Genomic DNA, 24781 nt, shown 5'->3' on the forward strand with positions numbered 1-24781 from the left:
TTATTATTATTATTATTATTATTATTATCCCGGCCGCGGCGGTCGAATTTCGATGGAGGTGAAATGCCAGAGGCCCGTGTACTATGCGATGTCAGTGCACGTAAAAGAACCCCAGGTGGTCGAAATTTCCGGAGCCCTTCACTACGATGTCCCTCATAGCCTGAGTCACTTTGGGACGTTTAACCCCCCATAAATCAAACCATCTTTCCTTCTCTTTCTTTTTTTCCCCCCCCCCCCTTTCTTTCCTTCTCTTTCCTTTTCTCTCTCTTTCTTTGCATCTCTCATTCTTTCCTTCTCTCTCTTGCTTTCTCTTCCTTCCTTCTTCATTTATTTTTCTCTTTCCTGGATGCTTTTTTTTTCCTTATCTCTTTCTTGTTCTGCTAATTCTTAGCCTTTTGTGTAAGCTGTTATGTCATTCAGTGCGCACTAACAGCAACAGAGCGAAAAGGTGGGATGGGCAACCTAAGCCCAATAATGAGCACATCAAGAGACTAAACTGACGCGTGTGATAGTTTTTAACGGCTGAGCAGCGGCATGTTACGTCAAATAACACCAAGCACAGCACCCTTCTTACCACTATTTTGTACTCTGTCTCAACGGGTACAGCCATCCCCGACCAGCGAAAGGTCAAGCCTCCTGACGCTATGACGTGTTAGCGCGCGGTGCACACACATTTATCACAGGCTACCAAGGTAACACCGACGATTAGACGATTTTCTCATCTTGTTATCAGTAAGCATAATTTATCAACATAATTTCGACGATAAACTATGTGGCTGCGTACGAGGTACATGGCTCAGGACATTCTGGCCTGTACACGCAAGCCAGGTGCGTAACTATATTTCGGCCTAGCAACAAGGTAATGATAATGACGACACAGAAGGGCCGGGAAAATTCCTAGGGCGAGGCGCCCCTTGAGATGATGCTAGTGCTTCTCAGAATTCTGAAGGCGGTCTACTTCACAGAATCTGCTGTACTCGTTCGCCTAATGATGTTCAAGGCCATCATTAGCTTCACACCATAAGTATCTTTGTTCAACCCCCCGGACACCCGCAGCTCTTGGACTATAACGAGGCACGGTAGGAAGGCAAGATATGGAATGCTGTTTCAAGTGCCCATCCTTTTGTTAGTGCCCGTAAGTTTATTCTTTATTGTTCAATAATTTGGCATTGTAGTAACTTTTATTAAATGAAAACAATAACATTGACAAACAAACGTGATAATAATTACGCATCACGCCCGAACTTGAAAATAACGTATCAGCTGTGCTCCAGAGCCGGCGGCTTTTAAAAAAATTGTAATGTAAGCTATGTTCCTACGGCACGCCACAATGCATATATAATGGTACTTGAGGCCTCAGTATTATGAGTACGCAAAGAAAGTCCTTATAATGACGTTGATTTCCTCAAACTGCTGCTTTACTAAGAGCTTGTTAGAGTGCATCCGATAGTACTCTAACCCCTCTTGTATCATTTCAGCCTTTAATGGAATATTATTTGATCACCTTTCGTGTACACTATCGAATTTATTGTAGGTAATGTGTACTACCCTAACATTCACACAGCGCGGCAATGCGCACGAACAGCAGGATGACACCACGAAGCACTTTAAGAGGGTGTCTGACCCCTGTCCACAAAACACTTTGTGGTGTCTCCCTGTTGTCCGCGCACGCTGTCGCGCTGTGTGAATGTAAGGAAGAGTTACCCACTAACCCAACGGTTCGTTTCTCTACCCGAACATATTGTACGGCTCTCACGAATAAAACTGAGCTCATTGCGTCGGGCTCCGTAGCGCAACTGATTAATCGACAGGCTGGCATAGCGCTGGCATGGTGTCTAGTGGGTTACCGCGGTGCTACAGATATGTTAACATAGCTGCTCGATCTAGCACGCTTTCCTGGTTTTTGCTCAGTCATTACATTACCCGCCGCGGTGGCTCAGTGGTTAGGGCGCTGGACTACTGATCCGGAGTTCCCGGGTTCGAACCCGACCGCGACGGCTGCGTTTTTATGGAGGCAAAACGCTAAGGCGCCCATGTGCTTTGCGATGTCAGTGCACGTTAAAGATCCCCAGGTGGTCGAAATTATTCCAGAGCCCTCCACTTACGGCGCTTCTCTCTTCCTTTCTTCTTTCACTCCCTCCTTGATCCCTTCCCTTACGGCGCGGTTCAGGTGTCCAACGATATATGAGACAGATACTGCGTCATTTCCATACCCCCCAAAAAAACCAATTATTATTATTATTATTGCTCAGTCGAACGAATGTTTCAGATAGATATCAGTATGATGGCTGCAAATCGGAGATGACAAACTTGCGCAAATAATCCGAGAGAGAGAGAGAGAGAGAGAGAGAGAGAGAGAGAGAGAGAGAGAGAGAGAGAGAGAGAGAGAAGAGATGAGAGAGAGAGAGAGAGAGAGAGAGAGAGAAACCCTTTAATGAAAAACAGAGAATTTAGCCAGCGTTTAAAAATCGTGGGCATGCTACTCTGCGTGGGAAAAGTAATTTTAGGAGATAAAGACGGAAGGAGAGCGGTACGGAAAAGGTAAAAAAAAAAAAGGCGAGAATATAAAATGCCGCTATTAAGTGCGTACTAAGGTGCATCGGCGAGTACTGATGTAACATATGAAATGATGAAGAGCGCTTCTGTTTGTTTAACTTCAATATTGCCATTTTCAGAGAAAAAGAAGCAAAAACAGCCAATAGACAATGTTTCTACGTTCGGCCAAATTGCTTCGCCCTGTGGCCATACAGCGTCTTACTTTAACTCGTGATGCTTGCATCGCACGTCTCACTATGAGATCACTGCCCAGCTTGAATGAGCGACTGCAACGTGATAACTTGAGCGCAATGGTATATGCCACGAGTGGCTGTCAGAAGCACGAATCCCTAATGGGACATATGCACGTGTTTGGGGCAGTGTTTGTTGGGGGACTTGAGTCGCCAGTCGCCTTAGGGGTGTGGCCACATGATCAAGGTCACCGAGACATTTGGCATCGCTGAATGGCGACTCTCTCTCCACAGGGGCGCATCCTTGAGTCAAGATGCACACAATCAGATTATGCAAAGCGAATGCATTTGGTCATTGGAAAATTGCCACATCTCATCGTTTCATCCGGGTGCCTGTAGTGAAAAGAGCCCGACAGAGTGTAGGCAGTCTTTATGTCGTCTTTATTTATTTATTTTTAGCGTATTTTCTGCGGATTATCGCCTTTCCTGACGCTGATGGGACCGCGAAACTTCAATTGTTGTCGACGACTAAGTGCATTAGCAGAAGAAAAACAAAAGGCATGTGTGTGCTTTTTTTTTTTTTTTTACCGCGAACTGCGAAGAAAGATGACCATGCCTTTGACCATGCCTTTCCCTCTGTGTTTTCCGCGTTCTCCAGCCTCCGTATGCCATTGGCGTGAGTCAGATGAAGAAGCTGATTTACCTAACGTAAACTGCAGATGAAGGCTTCGAGAATACTTTCTTATAATTGCTTGTTTTGATTACTTATGTCGTACATGGCTCTCATACAAAGTTATAGAGTGGCTGACAACGCCCTTTAATGACCTTCAGTGCAAAACAATAAAATGAATTTGATTCGCGAGCGTACTAACTTTTTATTTCTTTAGAAGATTTTTTTTTTTTTTGCAACAGCCAGGTTTGGTTTCTGTGCTTCGCTGGCCTTATTGCATCGCCGCTGCCAACATACTTCATCCGGTGAATGGCGAACAGCATTCCTGCTAAGCGGGAGGAAACATCGTCTCGGAAGTCACGCGAGCTTCATTGCACGTTCCTCTTTCTGACAGCGCAGCACATGCCGAGGCTAAGGGTCAGATGCATAGTTCTACAGTGACGCCCCCATGTTAGCCTCTCAGATTCCCTGGCATTCCTCCGCGTGTTTTCCGACATTGCTCGCAGATTTTTAGCGGTTGCATTGAGTAGAGGGGGCTGCTGTAGCGGGTGGGAACGGAGAAACCCTTTCGTAACGCGCCGCAAAAGAGTAATAGCGGAAAGATGCTTCCAGTAGACCCTTCACACCTTCGCAACAAGTTCCACTCGAAGGCAGAGGAAGGAAAACCCTTTGACCCTTAAAACTGTAATAGCGGGTTAGGCGACGTCAGACAAATCAGCGTCGAAGAATGCGCTCCCCTTCTATAATAGCCGGGTGGATGTAAACAACCCCGCCAACGGAGACTGCGAGCACGGGGACGAAGGAAGAGGAGAGAACAAGCGCAGGCCGACGGGCCTATAGAGAGTGCAAAAGTCAGCACTTGCACGAGACGGCTGCAAGGCGCTTCCACTTCCACACCCATGAATGTATGTACCTCTCCCTCCCCTTTGTCTTCGTTCCACTTGGAAGGAGGTGCGTACGAGGCGCACGCTCACGTAAGCACGTCTAATGAGCATGTAGGATCAATTGAGCGAATGACTCCGTAGCATCCCCCGCTACGTCCCTCCCCGAGACACGACACAGCCAGCAGGAAAAATAAAATAGAGGGAAGGGGGGGTGACGCGGTAGGCTGAACAGCGGCCGCACACCGTGAGTCGCCGTTCCTCTTCCCAGAAGGGTGAACAGTCGGGAACTGAGGGAAGCAGAGCATAAACAAAACACCTTCACCCCCCCCCCCCCCCCCCCCCCCCCTTACACATCCCACCGGATGAAACACAAATGAAGAGCAAAAGGAAAGCGATGCTCGAGGGGGGAGCCACCGACCGCCGGGAGCGAGCAGCAGCAGGCAGCCCTTTGCCTTTTGATGTATTCCGGCAAGCATCACGAAGCAGAAGCAGCAGGCAGCGAGAGAAAGCAGGTTTGGGAATTCCCGATGCTCAACGAGCGGCGGCTGCACGCGCGCTCAGACGGCGCCGTCGTTTTCGTTGCTGCCCGCAAGACTACTGCCTGCTACTGCTTGATACGAGTTCTCTGCTGCCGTAGCCAGTCTGCGCGATAGGAGTTCCGAAGGGGGAGTGTCGACTGCGGATGACCGCGGCTGCTGTGTGCTGCAACCGGCGGCCTGCGGACGTTAGTCGATTCGCCGACGTCGCTTAGATCGAGACTCTCTGGGGGCGCCGCATCTGGTGCCGGCTACAGCTGCTTCCGTTGCGGAGAAACAAGTGATGGGCTGCTCAAGAGCCGCTCAGGTAAGCATGCCCTCACGTTACGCTTAATGTTGTGGCTGCTGTCACTGCGCGCTATTACTTTTTGCTGACGCAAGCCATACAAAGGCTTCGCCGTAAGAAGCGCCCCCTGCGCTGGTGCCGATTAGCAAGGACAGGCCATTGTGAGCGGCTGCTGGCTGCGGAGACGAGAGTCGCGGAAGCTCGGAAACCACGTGCTTTCTCCCCTTTTCGTCCGAGAGCGCGAGACTGGCGTGCGTTTCTCTCCGAGGATGAGGCTTATTACCTTGCGCGGCGGCTGACGCTTGACGCCCTAACGACGGCACGAAGAGTGCCGCCAGTCAAGGAAGGTCGGCGCTGAAAGTGGCGGCAGTTTCTAACGTGATTCGTCTTTTCAAGGTACGAGAGGAATCCGAAGGGTTACGAAACCATCCGAAGGTGCAGTCGGTGCCAAGTTGCGTGTACGCCGGTTATAGTCCGGCAGACGGATGCAATTTTGGCATGGATGGTCCACTGGAGCGGCACTCTTGCCTGACATTACATTGTTAGCCTGCCAGCTGGTAGACGGTAACCACATCTCAGTCATGTATGTTATTTTTTTTAATTAATGTTCTTCCGAAAATGAAGGCAACCTACGAAGGCTACACTACCGTCCACGGGCTTACTGAAAGCACGAAGCTATAGAAGACAGACTGCTGTGCTATCTAGTCTAGCTGAAGACGTAGGGTTTCCGTTAACGCGGCCAAAGTCGAACTTGATTAGCCTGTAGTGTATGGCTGCTTCCTTTTTCTTTTTATTGTCAAGTCTCGCGAGTCTGACAGGCTTTTAAAGAAAAATACCGTCGAGAGCTGAGCTACACAATCTTCCTCCCATGGCTGTTTTCTCTCTCTCACCCCTCCCGCTTTTTTCCTGCAAAATAAAAAATAAAAAGCCGCACCAGAGAACGTGATGTGCATTAAGGTACTCTTTAGAGATCGTCTGATTGGCACGCAACTAAGCCGAGAGCTTTACCTTGAACCTTGAGCCACGTGCTTTAGACTTCGTCCCTTTTTGTTGCCGTCGGAGTGACTAGCGTTTGTAATAGTGCACTTGAAACTACCCGGAGAGCCTTTCGGTGCCGACATGCAGAAGATTGCGCTTCTTTCTTTGATTTCCCTTTGGCAACCGCAGTTCATCTTGCTTGCAGGACCGCCCCATAGCGTCACGAGATAAAAGCATAGATAAGAACATCCCAGACTAGCTTCGAGGGGCGTCTCGAGACTGACTGCGCCTCATACTATCATACTAGCCGCAGTAAACTACGGGTTACACGTTCCGACAGACACGTTCTGCTCTAACTCGAGCTGCTCACAACAAGGTTCGATCGGGACCTCGCCGATTGTCCGGCGGGCCTTGCATTCTCGTATTTGCACGTGGATTATACCGTTACGTGCACACTGTGGGAAAGTCGTAACACTATACGCGGAAGTGCTTTTCATGCGGCGTCCTCCGTTAATTGCTGCCCCCTGACCCGCGTTGCATTCAATACCAACCGCTAATTCGCGGTCGTTCCGCCATCCGGCATGCTGCAGCTCGCTGCAATAAACCGTCCTTTCGCTTTCTAAGGCGAACAGCGAAGGACGACAGGGGGTGATTGATCTTGCATCCTTGTTGCCTCTTGTGTACCGTTTCATTCCGAACTGGTTTGGAGGCTTAACCCGCAAAAACGTAACCTGCTGTTTTATACGGCAGTTTGCGAAGAGCCTCGCGCCCTCACGTGGCGAATACAAGTCGTCACATCGGACGGAACACGTCTGCACTTTCTGACGGCTTGAAGCAAGGAGACGTCATTGAAGTGAACTAGGATGAGTTAAAGAACCTTCGGCGGAGGAGGCTCCGAGCGGCGTTAGGACACGTTTTACTGCCTCGTTAACCTTTAGCTAAAGTGCGCGGTTTGAGTGCGTTACCTTTGTCTACTTGTCTCATGCCAACTCTCCATGGCCACAGCGTTCGGCCCGGCAGTTCTGAAATAGACGTGTCCTCACATTTTGTTTTGCTTTATGAGACGCTGGAAGAGTAATGCCAGTCATGCACATAAAGGTGCAGCTCTCCTTTCGACTTTCGACGACACACGCGTTATATTTGGAAAGGAAAAGAAAAAAAGGAGCTAAAATTTGGGCAGCGAAACAGAGAGGGAGGGGGGGGGGGGGGGAGTTGCGAATGCTGAGCAACACTTTTCCTGTTCATCGCTTCCGCCTGCCGTTCATGGCACACGCAATGCCCTGGAGCCACCGTAACCGACGTTTGAAAAGACTATTCTAACACGCGTAACGCGTACGATTTTCATCATACACCAGGTATAGCTGGACCAGGTGGCGCTAGCGACGCGTTTTGTTCGAGCCGGGACTAGACACATTGAATAGGCACGGGCGTTCGTGAAGAGCGTCCCCGGAGGAAAGCGATCATAACGCCGTAGGAGGAAGGAATGTCTCTGTCTGCCAGCACAGTGTCCGTTCATCTATAGCCCACGCCTATCGCGGTTTCCTTCCTCGCCCAAATGCCTCCTACGCTGGGAGGCTGTCATTAATGCTTCTAGTGTGAATACTGCTGGAAAAAGCTCGTGAAAACACGGAAACTAAGCGAGTCACGTAAAACACGCGTCTTTGCCTCGAGGATCTTCTTAGTCAGATGCTTTCTATTTTTTTATGACCTTCCTGAGTCCTGGTTTACGATCTTCCTGAGTCAGTGGTCCGTAAATGTGGCGGTGATTTCTTTTCTGTTTGCATTTGCTGTCCCATAATTTTTAAACCCCAGCCGAGGCGACACCTTCACGACTGTCTCATATTCCATGAATACCGTAAATAAAGTATGACCTTATATATAAGTATATACGTGTATTGCGTACAGGCCGAGGCAATATCCACTGCGCATGTGCAGCCGGCGCACTCGGTAAACCGGTATACGCTAGTATACGTGTCCGCTGCGCTAAAAGTCTCCAGTGTGGGAAATTGTATCAGCATGCAATCGCCAATTCGTTCTCAAGCATAGGAGGGAAGAATAGCAGTTCTCCTCTAACGCATGACCCCGTTAATGAGTTTTCGAGTTCAATGCGAAGCTGAGCTAAATTTAGCTCCAAACGAGAAGTTGGTGTTTTCTTTTATATGAAGTTAGTACCCGAAGACTCTGTGCGACCGTCATCGCTGAATTTAAAAGAACGTCTTACAGACTACAACTATCACCTTCGTTAATGAACGTACATTACGTGTACTGGGCACATTTACTCGCTTAATACGATACAGCTGGCAGCAGAGTGGCGATTATTCATCGACGCACCGTCATCGCTGTGCCAGCCAGCATCAGCTCCGAGTACTCGTTTACATTATCTTGAGCCGACAACGCTCGCAGAGGGCTGAACGCAGACTGCGATCCGGCACTGCTGGCCATTCGTTAGTTGCCAAACCAGTAACACAGACAACGCAATCGATCTCGACATTGGTTTGCCTCATCGGGCATGACCCACGACGCCAGCGCCCACGGGAGAGTGGGGAATAAATTTAGCAGGTTTACGCTGCCTATTCTACGCATGAGCAGTGGTTTGCGCTGTAGCAGTTTGATGAAATAAACAAGGAAAGTACGAACTGGTTTGGCTTTCGAGTTGTAGAGGCAGAGGAAAGGGCTTTTTTTCTTTTCCTCCGCGTCCAATGAAATGGGCTTGGTGCCAGACTTTTTTTTTTTTCAATGAATGTGTAGTTGACAGAAAGCCAGAGTAAAATCTCATAGCGCTTACATAATCATGCTACGAGCGGAATATGAAAGGCACTCACTGAAGGTACTCCGAAGGTGCTCCAACTTTTTTTTTTTTAGCTAACTGAAGGTATGCCGAAGGTACGTAAGGTACGCCGAAGAGGGGAAGCGTGATTTTCACCAATTTTTTTAGCTAACTACACGCTTCGAGAATGCCGCACGGCGCCAGCTTGACGTTAACAAGCAATAACAGGCTTAACTTATTCTTGCGCAAAAGTGGCCCAAAGCATATCATATCAATAAAAATTACGAGCAGGTCAATTTTGTATACCCAGTTTAATATATTTTATTGGAAGACAGCGCGAACCTGCACAATTTATTGTTGGGGAAATCACACCGTCCTTCATCTGCTCTTGGAGTTTTTATGGGTAGCGCCTTTTTAGTGTGCTCATAGGCTGCAGGGTGTGGCCGAAGTCTTGATTAGACGCCAAGTCGCAAAAGCTTGTTTTTCTTTCAAACGAGCGCAAATAAGAAGATTGTTACATCCATTCATAGCAGGACGACCTATCAAGGTATCTTTCCAAGTAGCACTTTCACCAGCCATAAATAACATCCCGAAAGGTCTAAAATCTTGCTCCGAGAAAACGCAAGAATATATTGTAGGGCTCAAATAATCCCACGAAAACTGCCGTGCCAAGAGTCTATAATAAGGGTACCGCGCGGTCGAGCAAGAAGTTTCTGCGAAATCCTGAGTGACGGGAGTTTATGGACACGGGCTCCAGCTTCAAATCTCGTCCCGCAGAAATCGCGATCTTTTCCAAAGAGCTCTCGAGAACTGGCGGTTGGAGACAACCCCACCCCTGCTGTTTTTTCTTTCTTGGTTAGGCGCAAGCGCTATCAGCGTCAGAGCGGCGCGCCCTCAAACGTGACTTCACCGGTCGAAAACAAATACAGCGTGAGTATAGATGACGAAACGCGAACGACCGACCGACGGTCCGACCGCGCCTTGTTGACATGCCTCTGACCGGAATACGAGATGCGCGTGACGAAACGGCGCGGGCGAGCGGGCCTTGCGAGGGTGTCGCTGGCGACGTGAACGGGATTCCCTTCATGCCTCGCCCACTGCCGCTAAAGTGTCTCCGAGGCTGACCGAACGTATATATAGAAACGCTACGGGGCTCAGCGGGGCTGCTTTCTCGCCGTATAGCAGTCGTCCTTTGCATTAGGTTTTTACAGCGAGATAGCGTATTTAAATGGTTGTAGAAGAAGAGCTGAAGATAGCGGGAACGTATACAGCGAACACGCATGACTTGGAACGCGTCGTCAGATGAGCGGTTAACCAGCAGCTAGCTGCCTTGGTTAGATTGTGACCTGTTTAGCTTGTTTGTGTCTGTTGGGCCTATACGCATTTCCTTCCTTGCCGTCTTGTTTAAAAACACAACTCTTATGACTAAATCTGACTTGATGTGCAGAGTTGTCAGCGCCACTTCCGCCGCCATAGCAAAAGGCTGACGTGGCTAAGACACTCAAACTTCCGGCGTGGGGAGGAGCCAGCTTGGTACTGGAGGTTTAACGAAATGTGTTACAAAAAAAAAGTGGCTAAAACCTGCGACAGATGCGTCTCTGATAATGTGAATGGTTTCAGTTTGTTTCTTTGCTCAAATTAATCTCCGCGTTGTTAGCGTTTGCTGTTCGCGTATTCACTGCATCTACGCTTCGCTGCAGACGGTGACGTTGGGCGTGTCGAGTAATTCGCAGAGGGTTCAAATCTCATTCACATGCAGTCTTCTATGCGGATGATGAAGTTATACGTCTGTTTGCCTGAAGATTTTTTTTCATGTTTGGCTAAACTCGGAACCTCATCTCACACCTGGAATCCCCTAGCGTGCAACGAAATCACCACTGAACCTCAGGTCTGCGTGATAAGCTACATATCTTCTTGTCAGCACTGAACTAGAACTGGCATGTTTTAAAATCGGCGTTATCAACTACACGTTGGAAGAAAAAAGAAAAGAAAAAATGTTCCATATGCGTCACTACCCTGTCGTTCTGTCTGAGAATAAAAAATATATTCTTTGGTACCCCTGGTACGGAATAATGAAACACAGTATTGCTCACCAGCCGCATAATAAAGTCGCCACAACAGTAAAAGCTTCCCACGCTCCAAGTGTCTTGATCTTCCTAGAAATGGAAAAAATCCAGTCTGAATGGAGTTCAGGGAGATAGCCATGTGCGCATTGTGTATATACTTTGCTTGTTCCCGAGAGTGAAAAGGCGTAGGCGCATGCAGATTCGCCGGGATACCCCGCTTTTCGCCGCAGAACGGACTGACACGGCTTCCATGGGACACAGTCGAATGTGCAACCGCCTTCGCGGAACGTCTGCGCAGCCATCTCCTTATTGCGCTGCTGGGAGTGCTAGAAAAGCAATCGGAGAGCTCGCGTGCGCTTGAACTTGTATACGCTGGCGCAAGACAAGGGATAGGGAGAGAGAAAGAGGGTAAAAAGCGAGGAACCCTTCGGGGCTGGCCTCTTCAGAATAGCAGCCCCGACTGGGGGGTCAATGGTCGTGAGCAGGCCGCAACAATTTGGGAGGAAAAAACGGCCCACCGGTGGTAGGATCCACTAATAGAATCGTTTCCGCGCCCCAACACAGCCGGCCGCCGTCTCACTGCGCACGTCGTCGGTATCGCGGCAGCGAATTACAATTCTCCGCTCTCGATAAGGAGCCAGGAAAGATGCCGCGTAGCCTTCTTCGCTTCCCTTACGTTGGCTGGCCTTTGAGCCGTTTGTACCTAAACCAGTTGTAACGGGGTGGTGGCGTTGCCAGGAATTTCGTTCAGGGTACTGTTTTGCCTTGCTGGTGTGGTTGGGGGGATCATGAAGAAGGGTGGGGTGTACGAAAATAACTATGGAATTTGTTTAGTGTCCTTGTGATCTCAAAGCCACACAGCTTCTCTTCGCCGTGATCCTAATAAAGCAAACTTTACTGGAGACACCACATATTACGTGTTTTTTAACACATATACTTCATGACTGATAAGAAAGTGGACAAAGTTTTCGTCAAATGAAGTGCTGAACATAGCACGGGAGTTGAAAGGCTCAATGAATGCGTAAACTTTATTTGGAGGGTGTAGTATAACGTCGTACATTTTGATAGTGGTTTTGACTCACAAACTCGATGTAAGAGTGTGACTAGCTTTGGTAGATTTTACTGCTGTGCCTGTAATCACGCAGTCGAAGTTTGTTTTACAAAAAAGAGACTCCACTAATAGGACGTACCATAATTTGTGTTAATCTGAAAAGTGACGTCTACACAAGCTCTCTTCTAACAAATAGTAATTGCAATTAACCAATAAACGCCGTGATACCAATTAGCACTGTGGTAAACATCCTGACCTACTCAAGATGTGAAAGAATCAAAGCCCTCCACACGTTTTCGTTTTGTCGCACCACCCAGAATAATACATGGCAGCAACCAGTTTATCATGGCCACCAGTACCATACTCTTCGAAGTACCTTGTAAGTGTAACGCGTTCGCTTACAGCTAAATGCTTAGTAACTTCCAGCACATTACTTTTCATACGATAATCGTGAAAGATTGTGCCGGATTATGCAGGAGATTAGGCAGTAGGGAAGCTTTTCGATGTGTTTCTCTCACAGAAGTTTATACAGGTTTATGCATTCTATCAGCCAAGCTTACTATGTTCCTCTTTTTCCCAAGCTCACTTAGGTAGCATGGGTAATCTTTCCTCCTACCTTTGAGGCCGCGTACGCAGGGTGTGCTTTAAAGACGTGGATGCTGCTTTTGTTGTTGCTGTCCCGGTTAGAGTATTAATTGTTGTTCACTCCCTCTGTTAGCCAGCTCAGATAGACAGACAAAAATGAGCGGACACGAGTGGATCAAAATGGGAAAGTGGGTAATGCATACATGCAATAAGTGATTACATGACACAAAGGATGACGGCCGAATTTTGACACATGAAACCTATAGGCTCAAACCTGTTACGTTCATCGACCATTAGATTTTCTTTCTATATGTAGAGCAGATTTAAAAAAAAAATAGCAGGAATTAAAAATTCGGGGGATTGCTCTGATCCTTGAGCAGCGCCCTCGGCTGTGGCCCTGTAACACAGTTAATACCTTCGATTTAGGCTGGTCGGCTCATAATTGTGATTCTGAAAACAGCCCAAAAGAGGGCAAGAGACATCGGTTTCTTCGCTTACATAAGCCTTCTTTGTCCCTGTTGACTTTATGCGTCTTCAGGTGGTGGGGGTGATGAAAACCTTTATTAATGATAGAGAAAGGTGTCGGAGGTCGTGACCTGAAGGGTCACGCCCTTACAACCACTAGGTGGGATGCCTAGTCAGGCACCCCATTGGCGGTTGCCGCAGCCCGGACGCGCTGCGTTAAGGCCCTTTGGGCCTCGAGGGTGCAGCAGCCGGACAGGGTCGCCTCCCGGTCCTCTCGGGTGGGGTTTGGGATAGGGGGGTAGAGATGGCTTCTGCTGGCAGGCCCACACCATGTGGTAGCGTGTCAGACACCTCCCCACAGTGTGAGCACCGCCCGTCGAATTGAGGATCGAAATGCTTTAGAGTTGCCGGGCACAGCATCGTGTTAGTGAGCAGGCGCAGGAGTACCCGCTCGTTGGCCTTCCCCAGCCCTTTGCACGGGGTGGGAAGAGTTTGGTGCCTCTCAGGATCATCTACAGCCTGCAACACAAAGCCGAACTAAATGTAAATAAACCTGTTCTCTGAGCGGAGAACTTTCTCCGAAGAGGATACCGTCGAAGAATGACAGCTGACGTAAGATAAACGGTGAATAAGGCGAACATTCCTGGCTGCAGGATGTTGTCCCGCGTCACGACTTCTTGATCCTGCTCGGTTCCGTTGTTGGAGGTGTGCCGCGAATGACGATACAATGTCCGTCAAAGAGCGTTTGCGCGATACTCTTACAGAGGTTTGTCATTCACATATGACGCGTCTGTTGCTTGTGGGTTGCATTCTGTTTGGAGATCCTACTGGCGAAGTGATTTCAGGATTATTATTTTACTCTTACAAACACCCCGTGAAATAAAACGTAGCGAAGATACCTTAATTCTAATCACTATAGTTGAGCCATTAGTATGAATGACTTAAGGGTGTGGTCAAATGGCGGAACTGCTTTTAAGGTATTTTAAATCAATCAAGTCGAATGTGTTGCCTGTGCGTTGCATTTCTGTGGCACGATCTTGTCTGAAAGTTCACTTATTGCATGTGCTTACACGGTTTCTTGGTGCCCGATAAATACAAGAAAACAAAGATGACAGTTTACTGATGTCCTAAGTTACTATCTTCAACTCAGCGCGCTTTTAGCCGTTGTCTTAGCGACAGCCACCGGTTTTCCTTTCGGTTTATTCGTTGCGACTGGTCGGCGTACGAAAGCCGGCGGCCTTCCGGAGACGGCCAGCTGACGTCTCCTCGTTCCACCGGACACCCGAGAGAGCTTCTCAGCTTCTCACCTCATCAAGGATGACCAGCGCGGCATAAGCGTGCAGTGACAGACACCTCAACAGCTCAATGTCACCACCACGGTCTCGCGCAGTGTGTTCGTACAGTAGTTTGCATTAACGCTTCCTGCAGCAAAATCCTTCGCCGCCACCGACATGATTGAAGATCCAGCACCGGCTGCCGACGTGCCTGTCTTTGCACAAACAGCGCGGATGATGATGCGGCGTTGCTGAACGCACCACGAAGTGCTAACCCTTCTAGAGTCTAGACGGCCGCCCTTTGACCTGCGCATGCCGTCCGCGTCCCAGTCACACGAACGGCAACGCCGTCTCCCTCCTTGCGCTCGCGACGCCACTGCCCTCATCAAACGAAGCAGGCGAGCGGCGTTTCCAGCGGATGCTTTTAAAGGATGTCCGCCGGCTACCGCGTAGCAGCCAACGCTGCAGCCGCCGCCGCCGCCTCAGGCCGAGTTCGGGGCACGGCGGGGCACGTGGTGATTCGGCGAAGCCGATCCTATAGACTGCAGAGCGAGAGTGAGGCGCGTCGTCTTTGTTTACCCCGCCGTGTGTCCCGATATGGTATTGGATGCACCGGTCTGGCGGGTCTATTTGTCGCTTTAGATTGATGGTCGGTAGTGGCAGCGGGATGGCTTCTTGCAAGAAGGACCAGATTGTGCCTGATCGAACCTGTAGAGGAAGAGGAGGAAGGAGATGGCGTGAGGGAGAGACGCGCCTACGGCTTTCTCTTCGACACAACTTCGCGGCCCTCGCCGTGGACGAAGACACGCGCTTGGGGTTTGAGGTGAGCCTCGCCTATTGAACAGAAGACGCCGCTGCTAAGGCGAGGTGTGCGCGCGTGTGACGCAGGAGAAAAGAGAGAGGGTGGCGCAGAAGCGCACGTCCCCCTCCCCCGTTCCCGCTCCTCGGCTAGCGAAGACGAGAGTCGTCTGCGGTACGTGTATAAAGGGCAGTGCGGGGAGGAACTTCCTCGGCGTTGCCGCTGCCTTTGGTCATCCGGGAGCAGGCGCTGCCGCCGAGCGTGTTGCCGTCGCCGGTAGTAGTGAGAGTGGTTGGTGGTGGTGCGGGCAGGCGCGCGCGCTCATCGCGTGTGTGAGTCGACGCGCGTGGTCGCTTCTTCGTTGCTCCCTTGCTCCCGGACATCAGGCACGCGCGTGTGCGCGCTCTCAGAGCTCGTTGTTTATTGACTTCGCCTCTCCGACGAGAAGGCATTTCGGCGCCGACGACTACGGCAAGCACAACGCGCTCCTGCTCTATGCTTCGGACCGGGGTTCGGCGTTAGTTGTCTACCGTTCTGCGTCGAAGGCAGCCTGTGGTGTCAGGCGAGAAGTTTCACGGATACCAGGAGGCTCGCCATGTCCTCGACGCCCAGTCTAGCATTGCCGTCAAGGGTGAGTATTCCATGACTGCAGAAATATCGTGTACGTGGTTGCACACAGGTGGAAATTGGATTAAACAACACCGCTCCTTTAAAGGAGAGAGGTGGAGGAGTCAGCTAAGTTGACTACGCGAAATGGTTTAGTTTAGTTTGGTTTATGGGGGTTTAACGTCCCAAAGCGTGGTTTATGGGGGTTTAACGTCCCAAAGCGACTGCGGCTATGAGGGACGCCGTAGTGAAGGGCTCCGGAAATTTCGGCCACCTGGGGCTCTTTAACGTGCACTGACATCGCACAGCACACGGGCCTCTAGAATTTCGCCTCCATCGAAATTCGACCGCCGCGGCTGGGATCGAACCCGCGTCTTTCGGGCCAGCAGCCGAGCGCCATAACCACTAAGCCACCGCGGCGGCTACTACGCGAAATGAGAAAAAATCGTCAGATTTAGAGATTACCATAGTCCAAGAAGACACTACGTCGCCTCCAGTGTAAACTTACGAGTACGATGCCCTGTTCAAAGTTATTGAGGACTTCAGGTGTAAATTACGACAAAGTAGGCGTTACCAAGTGATTAAAGTCCATCTCTCCTTTATTGAATTTCATAGCATCCACCTTTCTTTGTAGTCCAGCCGCAGTTTAATATATATTGTCAGTGACGAAAGGGTGCACACATTTCGCCTACAGTTTCTGGGACAAACCACCAATTAAAAACTACCGGGAACATTTATTTCAGTGCAAAACGTGGTCTCCAAGCCTTGGCAGAAACTTGTGTTTCTGCTTGCCTAAAACCGCTGCCTTGAATTTCTGCTCGTCTATGCCTGTTGAAAGAGAACAGGTTGGAGTAGCCCTACTGCCACTTCGCATAAAGCAGTACATTTCTTAAATTGCAGAGTCTCGACACATTAAATTACTCATTGGCACAAAATTCAAAAGACCCAAAAGCGATGCTTGCCTCTAATGTCAAAAGGAGGTGTTCATGACATTACATGCCAATATTTAACGCTGAGGTTACTGCATTATAGTGCCAGCTGAAATTTGCAAGGGCTCTTTTCTTCTCGTTAAAGCGCGCGCAACACGCTCCGTTATGGTCTTTAAGCTTTCTGACTTTCGCCTTTCTCTTTTGTTGTAACAGGATTAAACATTAGCCTATTCATGCAATGAAACGGCCGCACATGTTTATATAAATTGTGACTCATTCGAGACAAGCACACACCGTGTCTTTTTTCAGCCACAGATGTCGAAGGCTGTAACTTAAATCAGCTGGGTTTTTTTCACAGACGCAAACCCTTCCCTTTCTCAGCCTGTGATTGCTGCATCAAGGGAACTATCGCACACAGGGTGGGGTTTACAGGGATTCCGGTCGTTCTCGCCCTGAGTCAATCCCGTCGATCTTCACACTAAAGTAGGGGACAGGTTATAAAAGTATAAATTAAACCTTTCTAAATTGTCTCACACCTTCCGTCCGATGGCCATGCAATTCCTTTTGTTTCCACCTGTACAGGCAGAGGAATGGCCTAAACCAGTTTGCGAGCAAAAGCGCCCGCAAAAAAAAAAAAAAACAACGCCTAAATCTCTCATGCGTCCTGTAGATTTGCAGCTATTATAACGCGAAAGGAAGCGTGACGGCGGTCTTTTCTCTTTTTGGAAACGTGCCCATTGTGGTTTTGGGAGCAAAGAAAGAGGATAGCAAGAACGCGTTGCTGGCGAATGACCGTTTCTTGTAGTGGGTGTTTTCGGGCTAAACTATGGCGGGGAAAGGGTTATCGCAACTTCCGGCGCAACCACGCAGCGAAGGCAGTGGCTCGTACTTGTGACACCGGTTTTCCACCTCGAGCGTTCAGGCTAATTTCTGCAGGCGTCTTCGGACTTTACGCGAACAGACTCCCGCACGTTAAAGAACCCCAGGGAATCGAAATTAATCCAGAGCCTTCCACCGCGGCCTTTCTCACAGCCCGCGAAGCTTTCGGGTGTTGAACCCGCGTGCTACAAACAGGCTTTCGAAGCCTTAAGCTGGGTGGCTCTTTTGAAAATCAAAAGTACGAAATCAATAAAATAGCTACTTCAATTTACTAGGCAAGGTTGCACTCGCCACCAATGCGATTTGAAGGGGATGCCATAATATCTATCTATCAGATCATCTCGGTGACAGTGATCGTGATTGTTGGTTTTCAAGCCGCTGCTTTTAGCTTTCGGAAGAAAATAAGTTTCTCACTCTTCGAAATTCGTATTTTTTAATATATTGTCACGGACTAGAAGACGACAAAGTGGGCAGCCGTCACGTAACAATATATTAATAATTTACCTAACACTGTGTCTTCTCGAGTTATGCTCTTTGCCGATGACCGCGTAATATACCGTAATATTGTTTCTATCACTGGCCAACAATATTTGCAAACTGACCTGGATGCGGTAACCGCATGGTGCACATTTTGGCTTATGCTACTTAATACTTCTAAAACTGAGGTTTTGTCTTTTACTCGCAGTTCCACAACTTATTTCGTAAATAACATATCTGTCCAACTTTCAACCACTTACAAGTACCTCGGAGTTCACCTGCAATCAGACTGAACATGGCTTATAAGCACATTAATCTAACTTTAGCAACCGCCAACCGCTTCCTCGGCATACTAAAGCATAACCTCAGACTGGCTCCCGCGCACCTGAAAACACTCGCATTAATCACTCTCATTCGTCCTAAGACTGAATATGCATCAGCCATCTGGGATCCTGATCAAGCCTATCTCATAGCTAACATTGAGTCCTTGCAGAGCCGTGCTGCGCGTTTTCATTTTTTCAGACTACTCATATACTACCAGCGTCAATGCCTTAAAAAATCGCTCCTAATTAGAAGACTTGTCTTTTACCCGCCGCGGTGGCTCAGTGGTTACAGCGCTCGGCTACTGATCCGGAGTTCCCGGGTTAGAACCCGACCGCGGCGGCTGCGTTTTTATGGAGGTAAAACGCTAAGTCGCCCGTGTGCTGTGCGATGTCAGTGCACGTTAAAGATACCCAGGTGGTCGAAATTGTTCCGTAGCCCTCCACTACGGCATCTTTTTTTCACTCCCTCCTTTATACCATTCCCTTACGGCGCGGTTCAGGTGTCCAACGATATACGAGACAGATACCGCGCCATTTCCTTCCCACAAGGTAGGTAGGTGAAAACTTTATTGATGAGCCTAATGAATGAGTCACTGCCTAGGGTTGGTCTGGCTCTTGATCCCGGGGGGTGGCCAACAGTCCATGACGTGCGGCGACCTGTCCAGCCCACTCTACCAGCCGCCTTTGTGAGGCTGGTTCGGAGATGGAGACCGCGATCTCCCAACCCTCTTTGTCCGTGAGGTTCCAGCGAGATGGTGGTTGGAATTCTCGACAGAGATACAAAATGTGGTCAAAGTTGGCTCTCGGCCAAAAACCAACCAATCTTACCGCCATAAACTATCACGACTAGCACTTTTCCATAAACTGTATCACCATCCTTCGCTTCACCACGATTTTTTCCAATCACCATCAGCCTTCTTTCCGCGGCTCGACCATCCGCACAAAGTTAAACGCATCGCGTGTCGTTAATCTGCATTTGCGAAGTTATTCATACCACGCACTATCTGAGAATGGAACAGTTTAGCAGCGCACATAGCCATTGAATCTAACGCCTCCACATTTCTCGCTCTCATCCGCAGCTGTATACGTTGGCATTTGACTTGTTTGAAATGTTCGAAATTTTTGAATGTTTCCTCTTTTTCCAGTTGCTCTACTTTTGCGATTACTTCTGTTCTTTTCGTGCCTAATACGTACACAGCAGTATTTTTCATTTCCGGTATGCCTAATCTTTTTCGTTAAACCTATAATTTGTATCAGATTCTTTTTATCGCCTGCTCTTTTACCTACTCTCTGGTGCTTAATTATTTTTCCACGTTATACCTAGCAAGATTATAGTTTTTTTGCTTGTTAATGATGTTCCTTGTACACGTTTTTACACTGACCCCCCCCCCCCCCCCCCCCGTCCCCATGTAATACCCTCGAAGGAAGGCCATTAGGGGTGTGCTCAATAAATAAATAGATAAATAAATTTGTTCGGCGTAAAAATGATAGCTTTGCGAACAAATTGCTTCACAAAATGTGTACAAAAAAGGGGCGTTGCTCAACCTTACCTTTGTGTCCTAGGGATGTTTCAGATGCGACATAAAGATGTGGGCTAAGGATGGTAAATTTCGGAGATTTCAAACTTACAGTTGGGCTCGACGATAGCTTACAATCGCCTTCGTACTCTATACTCGTATACAAGCTGTGTACGTCTATCGGGATGTTTTGTGGTTTCAAGGCTGAGGTATACAGAATGCATAATCTGGGCACAAGATGAACTCAGAGTAAAAAAGAAAGTTTTGGGCACAAAGTTGACTCGGATGATCCAGCTTCCCAGTGTTATTTCTCTGACTCTGTTCTTACTTTACCCACTTTAATTCACGGTCATAGAGAAGGACCTGTTATAGCTCCGCACGCAGTATTGTGTAACCTTGTTTTCTCACCTGGAGCAATGATTTTTACGTTTGCGCATTCACGCGCTATGGCTTTGCTAAACGAAAGAAGGACGCGTGGGAAAATTGCATCCTGTTTAGCAGTCATAGTTTGCGTTTCACTGTAATGAGAATACTTTTTAACACCAGGCAATCGAGCTTCCTTCGTGGCATCCGTGAGCCTATACTCATTAGTGACCCTGCCTTCCACTCTGTCAGTTTAGCGAAGAGCGTGTGCTCATCCCGCAGCCAACATTGTGTCATGCCTCTCTACAATTCTTCTTTTACCCTATCAAAATTCAATACTCGTTCTTCCTTGCAGTGGCGTTATCCGAGATTTACCTCTTCCACACGTTGCCAAGGGTTACACGTTTCCGCTATGTCTGGCTTGACAATGTTTCACGCGCCTTGAAACCAAATTAACTTGCAGTTAGCGTCGGCAGAATTTTGTGTTTTCCTCCGTGTCCAGTTTTCTGGGCTGCTTCTACGAATTTTCCGTTACCCGCACGAGTGCAATAATTCTTTTTCCGCGTGAACGCCTCGCAGCAGATTTCCTTTGGCAATACTGAAGTGTCCTGAAGCTTTCTCAGAGCACGAATCTTTTTCCATCATCGCCAAAGTTTAGTGGCAGCAAGAGAATGGGGGAGAAGCTCTTTATTGAAGGACGGAATTTAGTCGGCGTTGAAACAGCACTGACATACTGCTCTCCGTTTGGGAAGAACTGGCAAAGCACACTTTTGGGCTGTTTGGTAAGTCCCACTAGAGAAAAATGTGGGAGCGCGAACCAGAAGAGAGGGAGAGAGACAGAGAGATAACTTTAATTCGCACCCGCCAAAAATGACGGGGGAGAACGCTTTAGCCTAAACCCCCCTTCATTCCCCTAACCGTCGGCCGGAATCCCTTGGGACTCGGCGGCGGTCAGGGCGAGACCGATGACATTGCGTTCTTCTTCTGCTTCGTGGTTGAGTGATAATGTCTCCCAGGAGAAAGAAAAAAATACCGGACGATCAGACATTTGACGCCACAATTGTGCTATAACATTTGTATATACCCACGATGATTACTTTGATGCTTTTACTCTAGAGAATGCTTTCACTTTAAACCGAAGCTTCACACAGATACAATTATTCGGTAGGGTGGACAAAGGTGGGTGCCTTCAGGAGGGTGGCCGAAGAAGCAGAGAGACGCCGCCGTTTTCGCACTGTGTCACTAGTGCTGTTTACATAGCAAGAAAAAAAGAACATTTTTTGCATTCTTTTCAGTTATTGCTTCGTCGCTTTTTTTTTCCTTCATGTTAGCGTTTCGATATTTTGCGCCACAAAATTTGCGCCAACTCATCAGCAGGAATCTTTCCTTTTTCGGCAGGGTTTGTTTTTACGCTCGGCAAAACGACAACAGAAAACACAAGGCGACGTAATAGGCTGCCGCCTCCGCTGACGCGTTAGTATCGTTTACTAAAACGAACGGGGTAGCTAGCTATATACAAGGTACTTCGTAAACTGCAAAGAAGGACACCCTAACGGCTACCCCATACCCGGTCGAAGCGGTCACACTTCATTGGAAGCAAAATGTTGCCACCTCCATGCCTGGAAAGTCAATGCACGTTTGAAAGGCCCAGCGGGGCGAAGTCTTGCGCTGTGGCTTCCCTCACTGCCGAAGGCGCTACTTTTACTAAGTCTGTAAACGAGAACAGTCGGCATATTATGCTCATTAGGTTCGATTGCGCTTTGCAGTGACTACGAAGAAAGGACACAGCTAGGTTGACACACAGGAGACACACATGTTACAGGGCGCGCCACTCTCAGATTGAAAACCGCACCCATATAATTCTTCTAGGCGATCCTGTAGCAGCTGACGGCATTTAGGCCTTTATTGAGATACTAATGTTAGAAGAAGTAAATATGCTTTCCCCTCTTTATCGCTAGTTCCACCACTTAGGATGGAACAGGAAGCTGGTGCTTGATTTAGTTATCATGGTCATTTCATTTTAATCTCGTCCACAAAAAATGCACCGCGAGTCTATTCGGTCACTTCCGATGCAAGCAAGAAAAAAAGAGAGACCGCGCACGCAAAGAGAGAGAGAGAGAGAGAGAGAGAGAGAGAGAGAGAAGAGTAGGACACCTACCAGCAGAAGAGTAGGCCGAATACGCTTGCAAGTTATTTATGAATATTTACGTCTCTATTAAAGACCAATACGTAACTAACTCTACTGCTCGTTTTGTCTCTCGCAGCCGTGCATAATCTCTGTGCGTCCACATTGGCGAGCAGTCTTCGCCGCTGAAGCCAAGGTCCGCCGCCGCTTCTGCGCAGCTCATCGCTCAACTCGGCATTCGCTTTTCCCATCGCATCGGCTTTACGCTCGCGACCTTGGATGCCATCAAGTGGGGGAAAAAGAAACTAAAAATAAGGGCCCTCGCCGCAAATATGCGTCACTGTCCGCATATCGTCTCCACCGGTTCCCGCTGCTTCGCGGCGCTATGGGTCGAACTTCGAAGAGAAAGTCAAGAGAAAGCTGTACGGACAGGGGTGCAAGAAACACCGCGCGATCACTGGGGGAGGTCTTCGGCTCCGAAGTGTTGCACAAACCTGTTCCGACAGGAAGACCCGCACTTCGTCTTCTCCCCTGCCATGAGTCTATGCCCTGTGGTGGCAGCGATCGTCGGTGTCCAGTCTATCCCAGGGAATGAGTGAGGGCGGGGGGTTGCTTTGCCTGTAGCGCCGTCTTGTCAAAATGTCAAATAGGTCGCTCGTCGTCTCTCCGCGGTCCCGTTGATTTAGAGGCTTCAAGAGGCGCCGCCTTCCTCTGAACCCCGGCGCACTTGCCACCAACCGCGAGCTGTTTATTTAGACGCCCCGTCAAAGTGATACGATCTCGCGTATACTGCCTCCCGCGACGGAGGCTCGTTCTCTGGAACACGTTTCTTGTGCACGCCTTCGCTTGATGCTGTTCGCGGTATTTTCTGCCCAGAGCGTGGCTGCAGGTTCGATTCTGGGTCCCGACACGGGACGCCCTTGGGCGAGGCGAAACGCAGACGAGACCCAGTATACTTAGATACGCTTTTAAACACGTAACTTTACGCGCCGAACTTGACATCCGGGCTGTGAGGCGCTGGAAGGATCGCGACTGATTTCAGTGATCTAGGACGTTTTTTAATCGGCAATAAAATCTGAGCACGCGGCCTTTCTTTCGTGCATTTGGCAAGTACAGAAATGCAGCCCCTAGGTTCTGACGTGAATGGTTGGGTTCGTGGTTTGCAGAGGAAAGCCATGTATAGCCGCTGAATTACTCCCGCTGCGGCGTTCGTACACTTCATCACATGGCGCGAGGGGTTCTAAAAATTCAGTGCCGCGCGGGTTTCTACGCCGTCCCTCATACCCCACAGTGCCCATATCAATGTAGAAACATACAAAGGTGAAAACTCGTTTCACAGTGACAGTCTCATGAGGGGCCACTTTGCGGTGTTTATGGCTTGTCGTAAGACGTGAGCGCCACTCATAACCCGTACTACGCATTGCCCGCCCTAAAGGTGGATCCAAACAAGGGACAGAATCGCAGATATCGAGGTTGAACCGAGCATCACGTGGCTTGATGCCACGGATTGAGACCGACCAACTCGTGTCCGCGGACAACGAGGACGGTAAAAGGAGGACGCTTTATCGCTTTCAAATCTGCTGTTTTCATCCGTCGTGTGAATGCTTTAAGCACGCAGATGGTCCCGTGATGTGACGTCATCTGTTAGTCCGCGACTTGATCCGTCGTGTGAATCCACCTTATAACCAATGAATATGATCCAAGTCCGCTGTCTGTTCACTAAGAATCTTGGTTATCGAGAATTTGCCGTAATTGATATGGTGATCGAAGTGGGCATGGACCATGCACAGTATGTCGGCCATTTGCCTACACGGACCATGCGGGCTACGTGTAGCACTTGGACCTTGTGGGCCGTGTGGCGGAATACGGGCTGTCCTGCCCTATTAGTTATGTGGACCATGCGAGCTATGTGGCTCATGTGAACTGGAAAGTGGGCTCACAGAGAGAAGTCGAGGTGAAATGAGGAGGGGTCCGGAGTAGGGCAAGCTAGGAGCCCGGAAGTTTCTCGGTGAGCAGCACGGGATCGAGTAGCAGTTAAGATCAGTTCGGCCAAACTTGGCCCGTTTAGAGAAAAATGAAATTCTCGGTCCTAACAGAAATTATTATCATAAAGTGATTATTGTTCGCGTATTAAGGAACGATTAAATGTTAATGCTGAAAAACAACAACAAAATAGGTTAGAATGTACAGCAGATCGACAGCGAACATCGGACGGCTGGCAGGGGATCGACGGGGGGCGCATAATGTCCTTCTGTGTGCGCCCGTACAAAGCGGCCTTGCATCGTCACGTGTGGCAGCGTTACGCTAACCTAGTTTCGAGGCAAGCGGAAAGCGACGCATTGATAAAAAAAGAAAAGAAGCACCCGAGAAGAAGCGCGAATTGGCGCGGAAGAATCCTCGCGTAATGCGACGGAGGCGAAAGCTAATCCTGTGCGCCGCTTACGTGTTGTTGTTTTTCCCGACGCAGGAACGTGA

At 48.9% G+C, this 24781-nt stretch overlaps 1 protein-coding gene and 1 non-coding gene across 5 annotated transcripts in view; both read left to right on the top strand.

Annotated features, from left to right (window-relative positions):
- Positions 1–1925: 1925 nt before the first annotated feature.
- On the top strand, positions 1926–1997 carry TRNAS-ACU (transfer RNA serine (anticodon ACU)). The gene has a single exon. It is a non-coding gene; the product is annotated as a tRNA-Ser (tRNA).
- A 2769-nt stretch (positions 1998–4766) lies between these two features.
- Positions 4767–24781, top strand: part of LOC144098339 (uncharacterized) — a 59619-nt gene continuing 39604 nt past the window's right edge. For 2 of the 4 annotated variants that reach the window (XM_077630902.1, XM_077630904.1), the window contains exon 1: positions 14749–15718. In XM_077630902.1, coding sequence (XP_077487028.1) covers positions 15683–15718 — 36 coding nt within the window. In that variant the 5' untranslated portion in view covers positions 14749–15682. Of the gene's footprint in view, positions 5124–14748; positions 15719–24781 lie in introns of those variants that run through there. The other 2 variants (XM_077630905.1, XM_077630903.1) reach the window with 2 other exon arrangements.

This window comes from Amblyomma americanum, chromosome 7, assembly GCF_052857255.1.
Source record: "Amblyomma americanum isolate KBUSLIRL-KWMA chromosome 7, ASM5285725v1, whole genome shotgun sequence".
Taxonomy (NCBI): Eukaryota; Metazoa; Arthropoda; class Arachnida; order Ixodida; family Ixodidae; genus Amblyomma; species Amblyomma americanum.